At 34.6% G+C, this 22,623-nt stretch overlaps 2 protein-coding genes across 3 annotated transcripts in view; one reads left to right on the top strand and one right to left on the bottom strand.

The window, feature by feature from the left end:
* The window catches only part of LOC129796488 (prolactin-releasing peptide receptor-like), a 48,245-nt gene extending 38,573 nt beyond the window's left edge, over positions 1–9,672 (bottom strand). Inside the window, exon 1 of one of the 2 annotated variants that reach the window (XM_055838472.1) lies at positions 9,131–9,672. The gene's annotated coding sequence lies outside the window, so the exon portion shown is untranslated. The remainder of the gene's footprint in view (positions 1–9,130) is intronic. The other variant, XM_055838473.1, reaches the window with a different exon arrangement.
* An 8,805-nt stretch (positions 9,673–18,477) lies between these two features.
* Positions 18,478–20,195, top strand: LOC129796515 (acyl-CoA-binding protein-like). The gene is made up of 3 exons (XM_055838522.1): positions 18,478–18,519; positions 18,841–18,955; positions 19,060–20,195. Exons 1-3 carry the CDS (start codon positions 18,505–18,507, stop codon positions 19,191–19,193), a joined length of 264 nt encoding a protein of 87 aa, XP_055694497.1. The 5' UTR covers positions 18,478–18,504; the 3' UTR covers positions 19,194–20,195.
* The last annotated feature ends 2,428 nt before the right edge of the window (positions 20,196–22,623 follow it).

Genomic DNA, 22,623 nt, shown 5'->3' with positions numbered 1-22,623 from the left:
AAGTGCAGTGAAAGTACAGTCCGGGAAAACATAACCTCAATTTTGGAACAACATTGAAATGAATAGGAGGACCTTTATTGTGTTCGACCAGCGTAGCATCGGGACCGCTTGACCTTTTTTATAACCTTCCCAAGCTTTCCTGCCTACCCGGATGAAGTTTTGAATGATTTTTGCTTCATTTCTGACTTCCCGTCATTGAGTTTTTTTTTGAAGTGCTTTCTCTCGGATATGGGTTCAACAGCAGGGTGTTTCCTGGACTTGGGTGGACGTTTTGAATCTACGGGGGAAAAAAGATCCCGATCTGATTCCACTCTAACTTCCTCTTTAAAATATTCAGCATCTTCTTCATGGACATGTTAATTGTGGGAAACATATTCCGCAGCATCTGTGCCATAAGCTTCAGATGCTTCCCTTGGCCGGAAAAGCTGTTGAGCACCACAAGGGGAGCTGATTCGTAGGCTTTGTCATTACATTCATCATCATGTTTGGCCGCCTTTGGGTTGAAATTACATCCATAAGGATGAATCTACAAAAATAAGAGAGAAATCGAATTCTGGGGCCTTGCGGGAAGCTTTCCGGAAACACACATTGAACGTTAAAGTAGGCCCTCGGGGAGCTTTGCTACTTTGTATACACAAAACTGTTGATTTCAGTTCCAAGAGAAAGCACTCCAAAAAGAGAAAAAACTCAACGACGAGAAGTCCGGGAAGTCAGAAATGAAGCAAAAATCATTCAAAACTTCATCCGGGTAGGCAGGAAAGGTTGGGAAGGATATAAAAAAGGTCAAGCGGTCCCGATGCTACGCTGGTCGAACACAATAAAGGTCCTCCTATTCATTTCAATGTTGTTCCAAAATTGAGGTTATGTTTTCCCGGACTATACTTTCACTGCACTTTTCTATGTGATCCCAGTGGATATTGGGGAGTTTCTCTCGCGATTCTTCTATTTTTTATGTTTCCCTACAAGATGATATGGGTTAAAATTGTTCTGCGATAGAGGATCATCTTTCATACTAGCCTGAATAAACTCCTTTAAGGCTCCAACAGATGGACGAGAAATTTCTCGTGCGGTGCGGCGCGGCGAGGTTTTCGGCCAATCAGAAGCGAGAGATGGCACACACATTCTCACCGCACCGTACGAGAACGTTTTTCGGCCAATCCGAAGCGACGAAGGGCCACGAAATCCTCGCCGCACCGTACCGCACGAGAAATTTCTCGTCCATCTGTTGGAGCCTTTAAAAGGTTAAAAAAATATCAACAGGTAACGGAAACATCTTAGCGTTAGAAACGAAATGCCATAAACATTACAAAAGAAATGTTAAACGTTAAAAAAGCATCAAACGTAATATTATGAATATGAGATAAGGGGGTGGGTAGAAATTTTTGTTTTTTTTTCTTTTATTAAACGGCAAAAGAACGAATTTAAAAATTTTATAAACAAAATTTTACATCTCTTAAGTTGTTTGAAAAAAAAAAGAAAAGATTTTTATCAAAATCTACCTCAAGAATAAAATCTTTAATGAAATATATTGCAGTTTAGCGCAGGAAATTGAGGAAATTGCATTGAAGTTCTTTATTTTCGTTTTCTTTTGATTCTCTTCTTACTCAGAAACTTAAAAAAAAATTAAAAATAACAGAATAGGAGGAAAATATTGCAGTTACTTGAAAAGAATAAAGAGTAAATATAATTCTGAGAAAAAGCTAATTTAAATAGACAGACGTGTCACGTTCTTCAACGTTTTCTCCTTCACTTCGTAAAATTACGATGTTGGAAAATTGTTTACTGTATGTACTCCTTTTGGTTTACAAACAAGCAGGGATTATTCCACCCTCTTCCCCCGCCCACTTGAAAGCTTAAAAAACAAACAACAAAAAAAGCACCGGAGGTATATGAGAAAAGAAATGGATGATGTAACTTGTGACACCTTACATACCCAAAATGTAATTTAAATTATTTACGCGAATTTACTTTCGATCGGAGCAAAATATTGCCTTTTACCAAAAAGAGCGGGTGAATGAATGCCTTGTTTATTTTATATATAACAACTTGAACTTCCGCTGTGAGATGAGATTTTATTTGGCTTTTGCGTACGCGTTGCAAAGTTTCGCATACACCATCACATGTACATATGTATGTATATATGTATATATAAAATCCTCAACTTCTAGTTGGGATACGCGAGGGTACCATACCAATTAATCTTATCTTCATCGTGTTTGGCCACAAAATGAGGTGTGTGGAATAGATAATGAAGTTATCATTATTATCATCTAAATTTAGTGGAGATGTCAGAATGGAAGGTTTATTGCTTCGTTAGATAATAAAATTACTTTGCATGACAATTTTTTCCATAGTATGTACGTACATTTATCAAGGAAAATTACAATTGAAATATATGTACATATATTTAAAAAAAAAAGATCGGATTATACTTTCGTGCACAGTCGTTGACAGCAAATTTATTTATTTTCAAGGCTGTAGTTTTTTTTTTAAATTTACTTTTGTAACTTTTGAAGCATCTTATAAAAGAACATTAATCACAATAAATAGTAACTAAGCTAAAAAGGGGAGCACATTCAAGAGTCTGAACTACCTAAAAGTTCAGTTTAGACAAATCAGGTTCATAGATTAAAATAAATAATTTTTGAGTGAGCTAGAAATAAAAAAGTGGATTTCCAAACGTTGAAAAATGACAACTTTAGATTAAACGAAAAACGTTAGAAAGTAATCGTGGTAGTCTTTGAAAAGAAATGTCAAACGTTAAAAAAATTACATCAAGAGTTATAAAGTTTACAGAATTATTCTAAAGCTCATAATAATTTGAATACAACAACCGTTTTATGGTTCGTTCTTCTTTATTCAACTTATGTAAACCTTTTTTATTAAAAAAAAATATTTTGGTAAAATGTCCCCTTTAATTGATTAATAGCAACACTGCTGCACAATTAAATGGACCATGCGGCTAAAAATTATGATTTTCTAAATTAACAGAGTACTAGAGAATCACATAAATCAACTTTTTTGGGTGAAAATAATGTAAGACTTTTCAATAGAATCCTCATGCTCTTTTTTTTTCAAAACATTAGTCATTCAATCAAATGGAAGAAATTTGAAAAAATAACCCTATATTTTGAGCATAACGTTCTTCTGCGACATCTTCTTTCACGGTAAGTATCTAAAAGCGATATTGATTTGTAAGAAGTGAAGAAGATGTGTGATTTTGGTGTGGTAATTGTGACGTATTGTACCATTAAATGACTGACAAAGTAGGTGGATTCTCTCATCGATTTTCCGTCACTCTGCATCATACTTTTCTTTCTCAAAAGTCGACACATTGGTGGCTCTTTACACACTTCGCTTGGCTCTTGTAGTGCCTTCCCTTCGGGGAGGAAATTAAATATCCTGCAAAATGATGATATTTATTGGTGCCTTAGGGGGATTTTGGGGCCTTCGAACAACTTTTTCGCGCAGTTTGCCAATTTTTTGTCCATTACACTCGCTAAACTTTTCTAATACAATGGGGATGAGCAAGATTGAAAAATTTAATTTTCTCCTTTAAGGAACATTGCTGTAAAGTTTACAAGAAAATTCTATTATGGAACCGATGTTAGGTAATTTTGATCAATATCTCAGAATTTCTTTTTAACCTATATGAGCCTGTTCAGAGCTTTTTAGCTGTGATTCTTTCGAAGAAAAGAATAGCACAGCTTCTGTGTACCACCTAAAATGCAATGTTGTCCGATCGGGCTCAAACTTGGTATGAGCACGAATTAGGGTCCCCACATTCCAAAAAACGTATGCTCCAAAAAATTTTTCCGTCCGTCCGTCCGTCCGTCCGTCCGGCCGTCCGTCCGGCCGTAGTATAAAGCTTAATAACAAGAGAACGGTAATAGATAGAGACTTGCGGTCAACGGCAAAGTTTAAATGTTGGGTGGAAGACATCCAATTATGAGGTCAAATCAACCCCCCCACCCTTCCGTCCGCCATTTTGGAACACCCCTAAATTTTGTTTTCACTATATCTCAGCGCCTGTAATAGCTAAAAATCTGAAATTTTGATATGTTGTAGGGGCCATCAAGACCTTTCCAACGATACCTCATTTTCGAAAATCGGTCAAGCCGTTTAGTCAATATGGCCGCCACAAATTTTCATCGAAAATCGACCATAACTCGAGAACGGCTTGACCGATTTTGATCAACTTAAGCTCAAATGAAAGCTCTCAGCAAGCCCTACAACTTTCTAAAACATTCAAAGTTTCAAAAGTGACCGCTAGGGAGCCAAAAATCAAAAACAAAATTTTCGATTAGTTTTCGATGAATATCTCGAAAACTGTACGATAGATAGTATGTTATAGTTGACTATATTATCTAGCTCCATGCCAAAAATGAAGAAAATCTATGTCGCCGTTCTCGAGATATAGCCTTCCAAAGTTGGCATGTCATATCTCGGGTTCTACAAGTCCGATTTTAATCAACTCAAGCGCAAATGAAAGGTTTCGTGAAGCCCTACAAATATCTAGAACATTGCAATTTTGAGAAATGACCGCAAGAGGCGCTAAAGTCAATATTTTGCATATCCAAAATTTTTAAGTCTAAATATCTCAAAAACTGTACTATGCATTTCGTTAAAATTTCAGTATGTTATAGCTGAGGTCAATACCTTTCCAACAACAGGTTATTTAAGAAAATCTATGAAGCCGTTCAGGAGATATAATGGTTTTAATTTTTTATTTAATTAATACACAAATTCTTAGGCGCCCCGCGAAGCGGGGCGCCTTATATATAAGGTATATGAATATAAATGCAGAGTAAAATATAACGGTAAAATATAAATATATGTATATAGTTGCTTGTTTAATTAGTACGGTAACTATGTGGCGCCCCGCGAAGCGGGGCGCCTTATATATAAGGTATATAAGGTATATAAATATAAATGTAAATGCAAAGTAAAATATAACGGTAAAATATAAATATATATAGCTACATGATACAGATTAAGGAGAAAAGGGAATGTACATGGTAAGTTTCACTTACGGGCTGTGATTCTTCCTTCAGAGGCCAAGTTAAATATATGTAAATGCAAAGTCTAATAGATAGCTGTAGAGTATGGATTAATCAGAAAAGGGAATGTACTGGTAAGTTTCACTTACGGGCTGTGATTCTTCCTTCAGTGATCAGTCTAAGTGTGATATTTGATATAAGTTTGGTGGTGCAAACTCTGGGGAAGGATGACTCGCGCCATGAATCACAGCCAATGCGCGAGTTAGCCTTCCCCCAGAGTTTGCACCACCAAACTTATATCAAATATCACACTTAGACTGATCACTGAAGGAAGAATCACAGCCCGTAAGTGAAACTTACCAGTACATTCCCTTTTCTGATTAATCCATACTCTACAGCTATCTATTAGACTTTGCATTTACATATATTTAACTTGGCCTCTGAAGGAAGAATCACAGCCCGTAAGTGAAACTTACCATGTACATTCCCTTTTCTCCTTAATCTGTATCATGTAGCTATATATATTTATATTTTACCGTTATATTTTACTTTGCATTTACATTTATATTTATATACCTTATTTTCTAAAGCCCCTTTGGAATTCCTCTCTCTCCCTCGGTATTGAATGGAAATTCAAAGATGTGTTCAGAGTGGACAGAGAGGATTTTCAAAATAATGATTAGATCTTAAAGATAATAACCACAATCAAAGCTTTGCCTGCAGTTTATGCAAAATATCATCAAGAAGCTTCAAAGTCAACTACAATTTCCCCACAATCCACTTAAGGAATCAATCATTGCCAATATTTACACACAATCAGCTTAAAGGATAGACTTAATCCTTCAAAATAATTATAGTAAAACAATATTATGTTACTAACATCTGGCTATGGGAGACTATTTTCATCATACATGTTCCAGCTATTATGTTTAGCGTGGAGCTTATTCCATCCTAAAACACACCACCATCCAGTTGCTTCACCATTTGGAATGAAAAACAACAAAATGCTTTGCCGAGGGCGTGTGGGACGCCCATTCATATACGATTTTGACGCCAACAAATTATTCGTTTATATAATCCATCTTTTTCGGCATTGTTCACACGATGGAATTTTTTGTCTGGCCGTGAAGAGGAGAAAAAAAATTATTTACAATTTGTGCTTTTGATGTCCAAAGAAGAAATAGGAGAAGAAGAGAAAAATGTTTCATTTTCCCAATAAATTCGCACACATACCAAATTGTTATGGAGGGAATGGTCTGGGGGAAGCAGCAAAAATGCGAGATATTTCGGTCAGATTAAAAAAAAGTTTGACTTTGGCTGAAATATTTATAATTTTTTTCTTTCGTATTGGCAACAAGAGTTTCTTCATCTGTTGCACACGCACACACGCATACAGTCATACCACACCCCCACATTTAGCCCCCATCGGAAAAGCCACACGTAGAACTGTGATTATTAATTAAACATGAAGAAGCAAATTGTGTGTTTATTATTTTGCCAAACATTTTGTCTGGCACTGCGTACGGAGTCTTGTTGATTCTATACTTTACCCACTTGCCACCTGGCTATGAATTCCCTTCAGTGTTACACGTGAAAATTTGCATATTTGAGCAGTGAAAATCCGCGGAATTTATATTTGCACGCCCCATGGGGTACTTTTCTTTCTATATATGCTCACACAGAGTATTCCAAAGAGAGAGCTTTTTTGCTATGTGGATTTCCTTCTGTATGGGAACTTTACAAAAACAGTCAATCTAATGTACATTTTTTTCACTCCCTCTCTCCTTCTTTTACCTTCATGTTAAATCCTTTCACGGTTTATTTGCTTTTATGCATCAAAAACAATTTTTCGTCCGCATTCAGGGAAGCGTGGAAAGTGCCACTCAGACGGTTACACATCACCCACCCGTCTGACAAATTCCCGCAGCATTGTGAATTTTCACGGACCACCAGGTTAGTCGTATATGTATGTATCCATGTCTGGTAAACGCTAAAAGGGACGTTATATCCTTTTTTTTTTCTTTTCACAATCCCACTGAATTTGAGGATTGCATGCAAGAGGGAGGTACCTATTTTGTTATTGAGCACCTGCAAATTCAGTCCTTTTCTGCTACAAATACCCTTCTAATGCGCTCAAGATCATTCCATAATTCCACCTTTCTCCCTTTCAGGATTTACCTTCAATTTCAATAATGCAGAAAAGTCAAGAATCTCATAAAATTTGAAGTACCTTCGCTCTCTTATTTTAGCAAAGCTCTCTCAATCAACAATGTACGTCAATGATGATTATATTTTATTTTCAGTTAATAAGCGACCTACATATTTTAGAATAGCTTATCATCGCAATAAACCCTAATTTCTCTACTAATTTAAATAGGTAGCAAAAATAAGCAATTTATGGTGCATCATTATTCAGAAATATAACAACGTCATGGCCTTATTTTTTGGTTTACAAAGTTTACAATGTTCAGAATAGATAGATAGGAAAATTACTGTGATAAATTAAAATAGTAGGGGAGACCGGGGCTAATAAAGTCACTTAAGGCTTTGGAAAAGGCCTAAAATATCATATTTCATAGCTAGATAGAATAAAATGATCTGAGAAAGAGTTGTAGGGCAGTAAATTTCCTAATGAAATGAGCTATACATTTCACTTTATCTGTTTGGAAAATATGATATTTTGAGCTTTCTCTAAACCCTTAAGTGACTTTTTTAACCCCGGTCTCCCCTATAATAAACCTTTCCAAGAAAAAATGCTTAAACATTTAAGAATTAAAAATTTTTATCTTGATAGATGCGTGAGTTTCCCCAATATCAAAGAAAACAGTGATGTTTCGCAGTATTTGATGCTTAAGTTTATATTTTCCCGAAAAGTTGATAATTGCAATTTTTTATATTCTCAGAAAAGGAAGAAATTGTTAGGTTTCAAAAAAGCTTTAAAAAAGATTTTACCCGTTTCTGAATGAAGAATTCGAAGAAACAATTGGGACACACAATCTTGTAAAGAATCAAAAAGAATAAGAAATCATCAAGGAAACTTCCAAAGGATCAGTGGATAGATTCTGATATGAATCACAGTGTTTCTCTACATTTTTGAGCGTGTCGAAATCTCCCGAAACATGAACGAAAACTGCCGAGTCGAACAATGCGCTCACATAGATTCACAAGATCCAAGAAAAATAACGGAAAAAGACAATGTTTTAGATCAGAATCACTAGGCCTATCCATAGCTGGGCATGGCAATGATTTACCCAAAAATGTAATTATTGACGTCACTGTTGTATTTTTTCCAAAATAAATGCATGAAGAATTTTGAGTTTTAACGCCACGAAGTACAGTTAGATCTTTTGAGCGTTTATTGAAGCCATCTGTACCTGGTGCAATGGTCAAGAATTGATCTAATCATACCCTAATTTTTTAGGTAGGTTCAGTCGTAAAAAAATACATCTTACGTTATTTATTACATTTTAAGACGATTTTTTCCACTTTTTCCCGCCGGATTCTAGTGGAAAAAGGAAATCTCTGATGTTCTAAGATACTTGTTTGAAGCTCTACAAGATTACGCGTAGGTATCCTACTTGTTTTGTTTAATGAAAATGAAGGGTTATCCCATATACTGGAATGAGTAAATGTTTTTCCATTTTTTTGTGCTAATAAAGCTAAATCTTGAACTGAAGCACATTATACTACGAAGCATTACTGTCCTCTAAATACGTAGGGGTACATTTTTTCTTGAAGCTCATGAATTTTAAAATAAACACAAACACATCTAGATAAATCATAAAACAGTCATAAAAGCTAACGACTTTTCTTATGGCATATTTAGAAGTCGCATAGGAAATCATGTAAGACCTCTATATAGGGAAACATTTATCAAATTCCTGAGGCTAAAAGAGAATCTATATGGTCAATGCTTTACTTTATGTAGGTACCTATACAAAAGAGCTTTTCTGTAAATTGTCTTAAAATATATAAATCATAATAATTTTCCCATTTTATTACATTTTAAAGCACACTCTTAAGTAATTTAGAGTAAATTTTTAAAGGAGACATCTGGCCTTAATCACATTTTGAGACAATTTTCAACACTGCAACATTATATCTTTTGCTAGGTGGCACACATTACTTACATTCCACAAGGAGAAGTGGTCGCGTTTTAGGAGTTTCCAGGTGTTTATGAACCTTCTTATAGTGGCAATTTGAGTGTATGTTGGAGAAAAGGAAAATCCAGTAGCGAGAAATTCTTCTCAAAAAAGCCACTCTCGCAAAGAATGTCTGTTTTCTATCACATGCGGCGAAAAATTCACCCACACTCTCTTAAATTCATCTGTCGCACGTTGTAAGAGATATTAAAATGAAAATTGTAAAAATAGATAAAATCAACACTCTGTGGAATTTCACTGCGAAAATTGGGCTAAACGTGTCGTGTTTGTGAAGGTTAATGATTTTGAATCGCAAATAAAAATCAACTTCGCAAAATCGAATCAAAATTGCACCTTTTTTTTTCTTACAGTGTGGAGTAAGGGATGTGGAAAATATCGCACTTCTATTTTTAGATGATTTTCTTATGGTGTAGGAAATGTTCTTGTTTACTGATATGAAGGAGAATTTGAATGTCTCAATAGAGCTTCTGGTGCCACGCGTGTGCTTCAGACACAGTCTGACCGAACACTGAAAAGGTATCCTGCATACAAAATTGTTAGCCGCCACGACGCTTGGCGAGACAGCAGACGTCCCACCCACCCTACTTTGTGAGAGATTTCCTCTCAAACACAGTTTTGTGCTTGAGAGCATTTTAGGAGCTTTGGAATCAAAACACCGCACCGGCTCATAGCTAAAACCACACAGCATTATGAATTTAATCGTAAGATCCGGTTCATTTATTCGGGAATTTTCCTTTCAGGAAAATTACTAAATTACTTTTCAATCACTTTATGATAATAGGAAATACATAACTCTGATTAAATATTATGTCTAATTTCTCATTTAAGAGATTTGTTGCGGAAATCTCACACGAAAGCTCCAACAGCTTTCCTCTCAACGGGGGAGAAAGAAAATTCCATACGGGGGGAAAGCTGCATTTGCGCAGAAAATTATTAGAAAGGGACAATATGATGGTATATGAATGATTCGTATGATTGGTTTAGAACTTCCCCAACTTTCTCCTCATGTCATGGTGTGATAAGCTACTGAGAGAATGTAAATTGCTAAATATCAGAGGCAACAAGTTGCTCTGCAATCAACGTAATCTCGCAAAAATGGGTTAAAAGACAACACTTTTGCACACGATACGCGAAAACCTCGGCGAGCAGACATGGAAATGGAGAAAAAAAAACTTATTTGAATGGATACTCTCACAGCTCATTGAAAAAGAAAGATTAATTCTTTAAATAAAACCGCAAATACACTAAACATACATAGTTTGGAGGATTTTTTTTTGGTAAATCGATAAAAGAACATAAATTACAAGTAAGATGTTAAAGATTTTTTGAGCCTCTAGATGTGGGGAAAAATTTGCCAATACACTACTGTTTGAATTTGTGATGACTTGACATTATATAAAGCTACACAAGAGTCTGTAAAAAAGTCCAATAAATGAAATTAGTTACTTTTCTTTATTGAAAATTAATTTTAAAAAAAACATTGAAATAGAAATTTGAGAATTTTAAAGAATTTAAGAAAAGAAAATTTCTTATGTCCCTATAAAATGTAATACAAACTTGTTTTACAACAGACATTACAAAAAAAATCGTACAAGAGTTTGAGATTTAGAGGGAATTTATGGGAAAAATTTGAGAAGTAAATTTGTCTCACTGAAGACGTTTTTCTACTCCTCTCTCCCTTGACTACACCGTTCTCTCTTGTTTTCTCTCTTGGTAAAATGTGGAGAAAAAAAGCTCCATTAAGGAAACTTTCCCCTTTTTCCCATCTTCAAGATGTGTAATAAATCACAATGGAGACGCCTGGTGTGTCTCAACGCAATGCGTTGGAAAGTTTCGTCGACCCCTTTTACCTGTGTGCATGAATCCATCATAAATCACAAAGTAACTGTGATGAAACTGAAAAGTTTATTTCAATAAAAAGCAGCACCTTTATCCTACTTTGAACGTTAATCATGCTTAATGTTACGTTATGCATCAGTAGGTAATTCGAGGAAGCTCTTTTTGGGCACAAGGGGAAGTTCGCACTTACCAAAAAATTAAATCAAGAAAAATTTAGATGAGGGTTTAAAAAAAATGTTTTTTAGGATGCGTTTGAAGGAGTTTTTCGTTTAAGTGTGACAAAAAATAGGATAAAAGTCTTAATTGGGGAAAAAATAAAAATAAGAAGAAATCACCAAAAACTTCCAATTTTCCACTAATAAGGTTAGATGGAAAACAACCGGCACATATTCGTTTTAAAAAAGTAAGATGTGACGTCACTGTTGTTTTTTTTGTCTCTTTTATTAGGATTAATTATAACAATGAATCATATTTTAGGACAAATAAAAAATACATTTCAAGTTCGAATAAAAAACTATTAAAATTTCTTTTCAGATATTTTAATTTAAATGAGAAAAAAACTCCCTCAAAGAACAAAGAAGGGATTGAAGTAAAAAAAATCATTTTTCAATCTCCTACGCAGTCCCTAAGGTTTAGAATTTTAAGGCTCACGCACAGAATAATTAATATTTATTAAAATAATCCGGGATTTATAAATGAAGAGAAATTATGGGTGAATGATAAAACAAGCCTCGCTCTTAGACCACCAACATGGGGTGAAAAAGAAAGCAAAGAGTTAACTTACCCAAAAAAGCTTTTCGGAAGGGATATGTTAAAAGAAATTTTAATTGTTTTAAACTAAAAATTTATGCATAAATATATGTATTAAATAAATTTTGGTGGAGAAACTTTTCAATTTTTTATATGTTAGGAATTGTAGTTTAGAAATTCTTTTTTTTTTAATTTGCTACCTTAATCTTCTTCGTGCGTACAAACATTTCTATGTAAACTTTCTGCAGAACAAATTTAATTCTGAAGCACTTCAATAAAATAAATAATTTTTTCAACGAAAAAGAATCTTTTTTTTATCACCATCGGAAGTGTCATAACATTTGCGTGCTATGAATATCTATTTTACTTTGATGGTACTCAAATTGAATTTTTTTTTGGCAAAAGTTCCCAAAAAGCTTCTCATCATATTGAGATTATATACCTTCATCCATGTGTTGGATACACCTCTCATGACTTCTTATATATATAGCTTTAGGTAGATGATAGCGTGGTCTAGCGAGGAACTTTCTTCCCTCCAAGACACGTGAATTTTTATGACTTTCTGATTCATCTTGTCGCGTAAATGGCAAGAAGTATGGAATAAAAATTGAACTTTGCGTCTTCCACCCTCCCTTAATTTTCCCCCATTTCAGCCCTAAACTACATATTTGAAGTGTTTTGACGTACTAAAAGCAATAAGAATGACGTAGTGTCTCCTTGAATTTATACTTTCTTATGAGGGCTCTTTTTTACCGAAAAAAGGGAAAGTACTTAAATTTGTGACGAAGATGATAAATGTCATACAGGTGGAATCATTTTGCACTTTTTCCCTTCAATAAAATGCTAACGATGCGGGAATACTTTATATAAGAAATTTAATGTATCATCCACTTAGTGTCTCTCATGGTGTTCTTTCACCCTGAAAACTTTTCCCATTTTCCTTCCACAAGCTGTGAGGGAAGGAATATTGGTCTCTCGTACAAATTACCCGCAAATAGAAAATAAAAAAATATATATACATAAACAAAAGTAAAGTAAAATATATATAAATGCATAGATATATACATTATATATACATATAAAAATGCAAAGATAAATATATATAAACTGCAAAGATAAAAAAATTAAATATAGCATGGATGGAACAGTATAAAGCGAAAGAACGGTAAGTAAAACTTACGGGCTGTGATTCTTTCTTTGTCTGTGAAATGTGAAGTTGGTTGAAAATTGAGGATGGGCAAATTTTGAGGAGAGACTTACTCGTGAGCCGAATCACAGCCAACGCCCTCCACGATTCAGACTTTCTTCAAAATTTCAGCGCGTTGGCTGTGATTCGGCTCGCGAGTAAGTCTCTCCTCAAAATTTGCCCATCCTCAATTTTCAACCAACTTCACATTTCACAGACAAAGAAAGAATCACAGCCCGTAAGTTTTACTTACCGTTCTTTCGCTTTTTTTGAAATGTGGGGACCCTAATTCATGCTCATCCCAAGTTTGAGCCCGATCTGACGACTTTGCATTTTAGAGTGTACACAGAAGCTGTGCTTCTTTTAAGAAAGAATCACAGCTAACTTCTTTTAAGAAAGAATCACAGCTAAAATGTAATGAAAATTAAAATTATTTTGAAATAAATTCACAATTTCTGACACACGAAGGGAGATTGCAGTGTTAAAGAGACATTTTGTTCGGAGATTTAATCGCAAAACAATCTTTCCTTCGTCATTGGGGGAATGAGAAAAAATCTCGTAAGACAGAAAAGGGAAGCCAATGACATGAAATTTATAGGAGGAAACATATGTTAACCGAAATATACCTTCTTACGACATTCCTAGCCTGAAGCTGCCAAGGTAAAGAAGGAAGAAGTGAAAGGTGGGATTTGTACCTTCTGTCTCCTGATGAATTATTTACGCATCATAGTGCTATGCGAGGGTGTCAGGATTCTCGTCGTGTAAAATTTCACTTTCACTCAATACTCTTTCATACTTACAGCTGAGAGATTTCTATTCAGCAACATGAAAGTTACTTTTCACCTCAAACAGGCGGTATATTTGGTTTACATTTTGAGGTTGTCACTGTGAGAAATTGATTGGCGTTGTGATTTGTACATAAATATTCCATGTAAATATGTATGTCTGTTTACTACATCATCCTACATATGAGCCATATTCTCCATTTTCCCATTCATCAAGTTCTTTTTCACGTTAAAGCATCAGAATAAAGCAGTTTATTCGTTTCTGTTTGGGAAAACTCTGAGAAAACATTCGAAACATGCATAGGTATATAGTCATGTAGTTTTTCCAATAAAAAAGCCAAAAGGAACACAAAGTCAGTTACATATGTCGAAAGAAATTATAATATCTTGTCAAGCCTAAAAGTGAAATTTATTTCATAAACATGAAACACATAGCAATAAATTAATTTAATCTAATCTAATCTGTCATGCAAAATATCAAAAATGACTAATAAATCTTCAAAGAGACTTCCTGGGACTCAGCTAGTGAAAGCCAGCAAAAAACTTTGTTCAAAAATACAAACAATGACGTCATCATTATATTTTTTGTCAGTTTGTGAATAAAATGGGAATGAAAGGAAAATATTTCTATAGTATAAAATGAAGTTCATTGTGAGTCCTTCATCCTCTCTATATGGTTTAAGTGTTGAATTGCTGTTGACCACAATCGACTTAGAGGTGAGCCATCAATCGTTTTCCCAAACAAATTGAATTCCTTTCACAAGCATATGGAGTATTATAGGAACCCCTCAAGGATTCTCTGTGTGCAATATTGTTCTCTTTGATTAGAACCATTTGAAAAGGATTGAAGGACTCCCAATAGTTTTGTGTCACTGATTGTCGTATATTGAGTACCCCTCAATTTGGGGATTTTCTGTATTGTCTCCCATTTGGAGATATGATTCATTTTGGTGGCACTTGATCGAAAGAGGATGAGAGGAAAATGTTCAAAGGATTGGAATATCCTGAATTTACGAAATTCTGAATTCTGAAAAAAAAAAAAAACAAATTTTAAGGATCAAAAGAAATTTCTTGTTGTTGCACTTGAAGGTATACAACAGTGAAAGGCATTGATGGTTTGAGAAGAACTTGACAGTGATTGATTGTGCCGACACTGCAAAAGCTCACCTCAAGAAAAGGAAGTTACCTTTTCCATCAAGTATACATTGCGTGTCTCAAACTTTTCTCCTCCTGCGTGGATTTAATTTATCGTCTTTAAGCCGCCCTTCTATTAACCTTCTCAAAGGAGCACGGAAGATAAATTTTCCAGCTGTTTTCCACACACCACACACTTTCATTTCAGCAGGGGGTACAATTGTGGTGGGATTCCATTGATGGATTAGGCCAGCAAATTTAGGAATATTTGTTGCCTTTTTTTGTACCATATTTACCCACATAGCACATTTTTTATTCAAACCTCCTTCTACGGTCGTACTTGTTGCTTTTACCCGTTCATATAAAAAAGAACATTTGTCGGAGTGAGAAATGAAAATATTATGAATTTATATTGTATGGATTTTTTAGCTGAGATTTTTCATCACAAATGTTGACAATGACAGTTTTGCTGGTGACAGGAAAATTTTATGTGAAAATGAAACTAATTCATAGAAATCATAATTATTGAGCCAGGAAAATTTTTGCAAAAAAAGAAAATTTAAAATGTATTTGATTCAAAATTTTATTTTTTTTGGAAAATGCGAAGAAATCGTCAAATGGAAATGAACTAAGCATCACTTCTCTGTCAGGCTTTGTTAATTCTCAATGACACAATTCATACTTCTACTTGGAAACTTTCTACCACGATTTTTTATTTAAAGTATATATGTATGTAGTACGTACACAATCACGTGGAAATGCACGAATTCTTCCACTGAATAATACTTTTTCAGGTGTAGGTACTACATTAGTGCTTCCTTGAATATGTAAATTGGAATATTGATTTGTGAAAAGAACCCCAAAGGTACAAGAAAATTGCATATCAATCCCACTACCTTTTCATACCCTTTAATTTTTTTCTGTGTGAAAAATCATTGATGGAATTTCAATATCATCAATGTGAAAGATTTTCAATTTACGACGGATCCATACAGATAGATAAAGCAATATAGTTTTTCTTTCAGCGCACCACAAAAATAGAACCACTGTAAATATTTATCCCTCACTCATCGATACCAAGTCTATGCATGGTGGTGAATATTTATTGCTTCAGTGATTAAGATGAGATACAATCTCATAAAATGAAAGTGGAATCAATTAGAGTTAGTGCTTGTTAGTTCGTCAACAATTTTTTTTAAAGAAATTCGTTTATATGGGAAGAGGGTGGACTATATACATACATACATAATGTATGTATATATGTACTGCATTATAAAATGATAGGTTCAAAAATAAATTTGATTCTCTCATCTGGAAAATTCAATAAATTTTCCAATTCAATGGAAAACTCTATTATTTGGCTCTCTGTTATTAAATCATCACATCAAAACTATGATTTGACATTCACCCTTCAGTGGGTATTTAATATTAAATTAAAGTTGTTTAATTGTAACATTTAACTGTAGATTTGACTTGGTGATGGAACCTTCGTCTCTAATTTGATTTCATTCAATGCAAAATATTCCATATTCCACTGTCTGTGCTTTCACAGGAAAACCTCTTACACGAGCTTTATAAGTACCTTGATTCACCACACATGTGTGTTTTATACTTATATTGTAAACATATACCTACATACAAATTTTGCACAATTCAATAGCAAATTGCACAAAATATTTAAATTAATTGAATTTCCCTTTCCCATTTCAGAATGTGCTCCAATGAGCATGGAATGCATTCACTATGAGTCTTGATTGCATTAAATTCAAACAAGCATCAAATGGTGCATAAGATTTCATCTGCTCCATCGAACTAACCACCCCTCTCTATTTATTTTCCCTATTTGAATTTTCCTCAAGTGCACGTCAATTGCAGTAAAATTTCATTGCTCTTACATAAAGTGAATAAGATTTGATAGTCCCCCAAATCCAATTGTGGGCTAACGTCTTCAATATAGTTTAGTTGCAATCCTCCTTCTCGCACTGTAAAAGCTGAACACTAAACATTTCCATTTTCTGAATGTTAAGTCATTTTGCCATTTGAATTAAATTCATATAAAAACATCAAGGTTAATTAAGGGTGAATCAATAAGAGTATAAAATTCTAATGCATTCTTTTTGTTACTTTTTGTGCCTTTTTCCCAAGACTTTCATTATACCATCTCTTCTTTATTTTAAGGTTCATAGAATAACAATTTATTCAAATGCAAATTGAATAATTTATATGTATTTAATGTGTCATCGACATTAAATACATTTGTCTAATAAAATAGAATGGAGAATTTCTTAGGAAGCAAAAGTACTCCGCTATATGCTTGATTTTGAAAAGAAAAAAAAAAGATTTTTAATCCTTTTTCATAAATTCAAAATACAATTGAAACGTCGCTGATAACGTAAAAAATTATGCGTACCTACTTTAGCTTTGATTTTTTTCCAAAGAAGTGCCCAATTTCTGTGTATTTTCCGTATATACTGACTTCGTATACATAAGACAAATTTTAATAGTGTTACGATTTTACCGGGTACTGCCCATTCCCCGAACGTAATGACACCCTGGCGGACCACGACTGGGGCTGAATAGGGGCAGGTCAAGAGGACTCAATGTTGATTCCCAATGAAAGAGAGGGAATTCCTCTTGTAGGCATTTATTTGCTCAATAACAGTCCCATAGGGGGTTCGTGGCTCTTCGGCCATCTTCGCTGACCCTGCGTTGGTTTCTTCCTTCGTGTCTCACTCGGAGATGGCTGCTGCTTCTCCCTGGCGCTCCCGCTCGTCTTCGGGTCCCGCTCGGGGACGGCCTCGTGTCCCTGGCGCTCCTCTTCGGGGGCGGCTCGCTCGGCAATGATGGCGAGCTGAGCCCGTCTTCCTCGGTTGACTTCGGGTCCCACTCGGGGATGGCAGTTTCTCTTCTCCCTCAGCAAGATAAGGGCTTTTGCTCGGCCTCCGCTCGGCTCCGGCTCGGCTCCGCCCGCCATGGGCTTTCGCTCGGCCTCCGCTCGGCTCCGGCTCGGCTCCGCCCATCACCGCGCCGTGGCAAGTGGCGCCTCTCTTCGGTGTGACTCTGGCCACGCAGTCGGGGAGCTATATCCGGCGGGTATTCGGAAGTTACGGGCTTAGGGATTTCTCCTGCCGCATGCCTCCTTTCCCACCAGCTCCGAGAGGGTATTCGGAGGTTACGGACTTAGGGATTTCTCCTGCCGCGTGCCTCCTTTCCCACCAGCTCGGGCGAGCTGGTAGCCCAGAGTGATTTGCTGCTGCTCGATGCCCTTCTTTTATAGCTGCTGGTGGAGCGATCTCTTCACGACTGCTTCCGATGGCCATTCGTTCCCGTCGATTAGTTATGGGGATGACCGCCGAGAATCTCGGCAGAGAAACTCGGCCCCCATGTGCCGCGCGACATTTGAATTTATCGCGATTCGTAACAATAGCATAAATTTCAAAAATTGTTTTAAAAGAATTTAAAAGATCAGAAGAAAAAAATTCCTCAAATCATGAGATGATAACAAAATGATTTTTTAAAAAAGTCTATTGATTTACTCTACATTCCTTTTAAACTTTAGCGAGAATTGGCAAAGAAAAGTGTTTAAAAGCAAATGATAATAAATAAATTTAGTCAGTTTATTTTGGCTTATCGTGAAAGTAGTTAGAATGTCGCTAGAAAAGGTAGAATGTGTTTTTTTTTCATGATACAGTTGTGCTCGCAATATTACAACATTTATATTTATTTTATTATTCAATGAGTTTATTAATTAATTCATAGAATATTTTTTTTTATCAAAATTTGTGCCTTTATGCCTTATTTAAACTATATCTTATATGTAACGTCTAAAGAATGCCCCAATATTAAGCGAGATTTGCCCCGGATTTTCTTTGTCTTTTTTGAAAATTAAAACTTTTACTTTTAAGTACCTAGTAATAGTAATAGTACGAAACATTATTGTAGGAAGTGAAATAAGACAACAATACTCTCTTATTTCCGTATAGAAATTCTTCGTAGCTGCTGACCGTGTGCGGGAGTTCACCAAGAAAATGTCCAAAGAAGATTGGTTACTCATTTATGGTCTCTATAAGCAAGCTTCTGAAGGAGACATCACTCGGGGTAAGTTTTTTTTTCATCTACTTTACTGAAAATTTCTTGGAAAAAGTTGAGATTATGCAAAATTATGTGATTTAATAATGCCTTTAATTTTGTTCATTAATTAGGTGCACCAAGTATGGGTGACTACCAAGGTCGAGCACATTTTATAGCTTGGAATGATCTCAAAGGGATGGATCAAACACTTGCCATGAAGAAATACGTGGAATGTGTTGAACAAATAAGCGAGAAATACATGTGATTTTATACATACCTACATATTATAAACTTGATGAAAATTCTATTGAAGAACAAAAGTTGAGCTTTTTCCATCATGGATATTGTGCAATAGTTCATTTCCATGCCACTTTGTTAGCTCATGCATAAAATGGTTGGTTAAAAGTACAGGAAATTACTACATATGTATATGGGGGAGTGTAATATGTCACCTGAATGTTTTACGGTTCGTTCTCTAATGACAAATATGCATCTCCACCACCTCTAGGCAATATTGAGTGCTTTTTGTTAATTCTGCAGCAATTCTCACTCCTGCACAAATATATTGCTTCACATACAAAAGTCCCTGCGCAGCATGTTTGCAAACTATATAACACTAATTCATTCGAATTGCAAGCGAAAAATAAAGCTAAACGTGAAAATGCAAGCTAAACTCGCTAAGGGGGAAAAGTTGTCATAAAATGCAGTTAATGTTTGCAAAAAAATTCTCATTTTCACATGAGATTTAATGCTGAGCAATATTACCCGCGAGAGAGTATGTTAAACTTTATAATTTACACAACATACACCATTAAATTGTAACTTGATAAAATAAAACATTTTTGGTGCTATCCCCCCATGGGAGCGATATAACCGCGCGACACCACTTTTATTATAATCATAATAATTCCAGTGAAAATTGTCAATCTTGTTTCATTTGTTGCAATAAAGCGGAAAAACTCTGCATTCCATATTGCCTTGCTGTTTGTTGCTGTATTTGTGGAAGTTAACCACTTTTTGTTTATTTTTTATATCTCCCCCGCATTTGATAATGGAAATGACTCTTGGAAAATGATGAAAAATTCCACACTACTGTATGTGGAAATGGGAAGTGAAGTAAAATGTTTTAGAGAAATATTATCAGTCGTTTTTTAGTATATACATATGTACATATGTACTGTACATACATAGATACATACTGCATGGAGAGCGAGGGTGAGAGATTGCGCACCCGTGTACAGGGATGTTCAGAATAAATGCTAAATGCTGCTCATGTGAGTTATATTACATACATATGCTATTTGTTATTTTTAGAAAAAGTTTGATGTTTTTGATATTCTAAAAATTTTATGATTTTATAAAAGTAAAATGGATAAAAGTTCGAATTACTAACAGTCTAAAATCATAGAAATTGGCAGAAAGCAACAGAAGTTAAAGTCAGTTGGATACTTCTGTTAAGAAATGTTCAATTTTGATTTATCCAGAATTTTTAAGTGTAGTGTAGGTGCCATACAAAATTTCATTGAGTACCAGACTAAATGATTGAGAAGAAATAAATACCATCACAATGCAAGAAAAATTTCGTACTCGCACTGTGCAACAGAAGATGAAAATTGATAAATTTGATAGGATTTTGTTTTAGTAATTTCGCTTCATATGTTGCAAAATTGATTCGTTTGCTTCCTAATTGGAAATTGCAATAGACCCATTTTAATTGGTTTCCAATTCAGTGAAATACAATAAATTTTCTCTCAATTTCCATAAAAGTTTATCTCACGTGTCACTGAAAATTAATACTGGTATTTTGTGAACCAAATAAAATTATTGAATTTGAAAAAAAAAATGTAAAAAATGAAACAGATATTGTGAGTAATTAAATAAATTTATTATATTTCTACGCGATAAAATAAATTCATTGAAATTATTTTATTCAATTAATTTCTCAATTAATAAATTTAGTAATTATAAAAGTTTTCAGGATAATGACGCATTAATTGAATTTTTGACATGAAAAAATTAATTAACTTTTAAGACAAATTAACATTTGATTTGATGTATGATATTTCATAAATAATTAATTTACTACAGTGATCATAAATAAATCGATTAGTGACCTATGTCGCACTTATATGTAGGAGGCATTAGCACCGCAGGTAAGTCGTACACTAAAATTACATTTTTTTTTGCATCAAAGTGCCTTTTTGTAGAATATTAATCTGTTGTGAACAACAAACAAGAACACCACCCCTCACAAAACCCATTTCATTCAAATACTTTCAGGTAAATTGACATTTTTTTTCGCGTTTATAGTGGAAAATATTTCACACTGAAAGGGGTAAACGATGAAAACACCTGTGCTGTGGCGGGAGGAATGTGATAAAATTGTGGGAAAATTGGAAATTACAAACAGATGACGAGAAAACCTCAACAAAGCCCCAATTTCATCATTGCCTCACCATACAATGCACATTTTAACACGCTGTGAAAATTTGTATAAAAACACGCAGAAAATTGAGAAAATGTTATAAATAAAAATCATTTTTTTCTGCGAATTTTTGCACAATTTTTTACAGGAAAATAATTTTCCATTACTTCTACGAAAAATAATATTTTTCCATGTGTTTTTTCCCTAATGCTTATTGCTATTTTTTACTCTTTTAATAATGATTCCTTTCAACGAGCCCCATGAGGGGTTCTATTTATAAAATTTTATTATATTTTGCTCCCAAAATGCAAAACACGCGTCATTTTGTGAAAATGTTTTTATTTTGTTAACACATAAAATTCTCCTGACTCTCCTGATTCTCCGTCTCCGCTAAATTTTTCATCGTCGAAGGACAAATTACAGGCAACTTTCACTTCACTAAATTATATAATGTTGATTTTTTGTTTGGGATTTTTTTCTGACTTAATTGTAAAAGTTTATTCAGAGTATAAAAGGGAGTTCTTTCATTTAAATAGGTAGGTAAACCTTTCTATGCAAACACGTGGAACAAGAAATAAAAATGTACGGGTAAGCTGACCAAGCTTACGAGAGCTGTGTTTCTTTCAGTGTACCAATTTTGTGAGAGCAAACTAGAACGCGAATTTGTTTAAATACATGCAAAATCGGGAAAAGTTGAAAAGTCATCCCCCAAGAAATCTTTAAAATGCCATATCTCGGGAATGGCTCCATAGATTTTCGAGTTTGAGCTATCGTTGGAAAGGTCTTAACCTCAACTATAATATATTAAAATATGAAGTAAATCGATAATGGCATTTTCGAAATATTCGAGTTCGAAATTTTCGAAAATTTTGATTTTGACTTTAGCGCCTCTCGCGGACATTTCTCGAACTTGCAATGTTCTAGACATTTGTAGGGCTTCACGAAACCTTTCATTTGCACTTGAGTTGATCAAAATCGGACTTGTAGAACCCGAGATATGACATGCCAACTTTGGAAGGCTATATCTCGAGAACGGAGACATAGATTTTCTTCATTTTTGGCATGGAGCTAGATAATATGGTCAGCTATAACATATCAAAAAATGAAGCAAATCGATAACGGAGTTTTCGAGATATTCATCGAAAACTAATCGAAAATTTTGTTTTTGATTTTTGGCCCTCTAGCGGTCGCTTTTGAAACTTCTGATGTTCTAGAGAGTTGTAGGATTTGTTGAGATCTTTCATTTGACCCCGGGTTGATCAAAATCGGT

The sequence above is a fragment of the Lutzomyia longipalpis genome, chromosome 4 (assembly GCF_024334085.1).
Source record: "Lutzomyia longipalpis isolate SR_M1_2022 chromosome 4, ASM2433408v1".
Classification (NCBI taxonomy): domain Eukaryota; kingdom Metazoa; phylum Arthropoda; class Insecta; order Diptera; family Psychodidae; genus Lutzomyia; species Lutzomyia longipalpis.
This window is presented reverse-complemented; position numbering and strand designations above follow the sequence as displayed.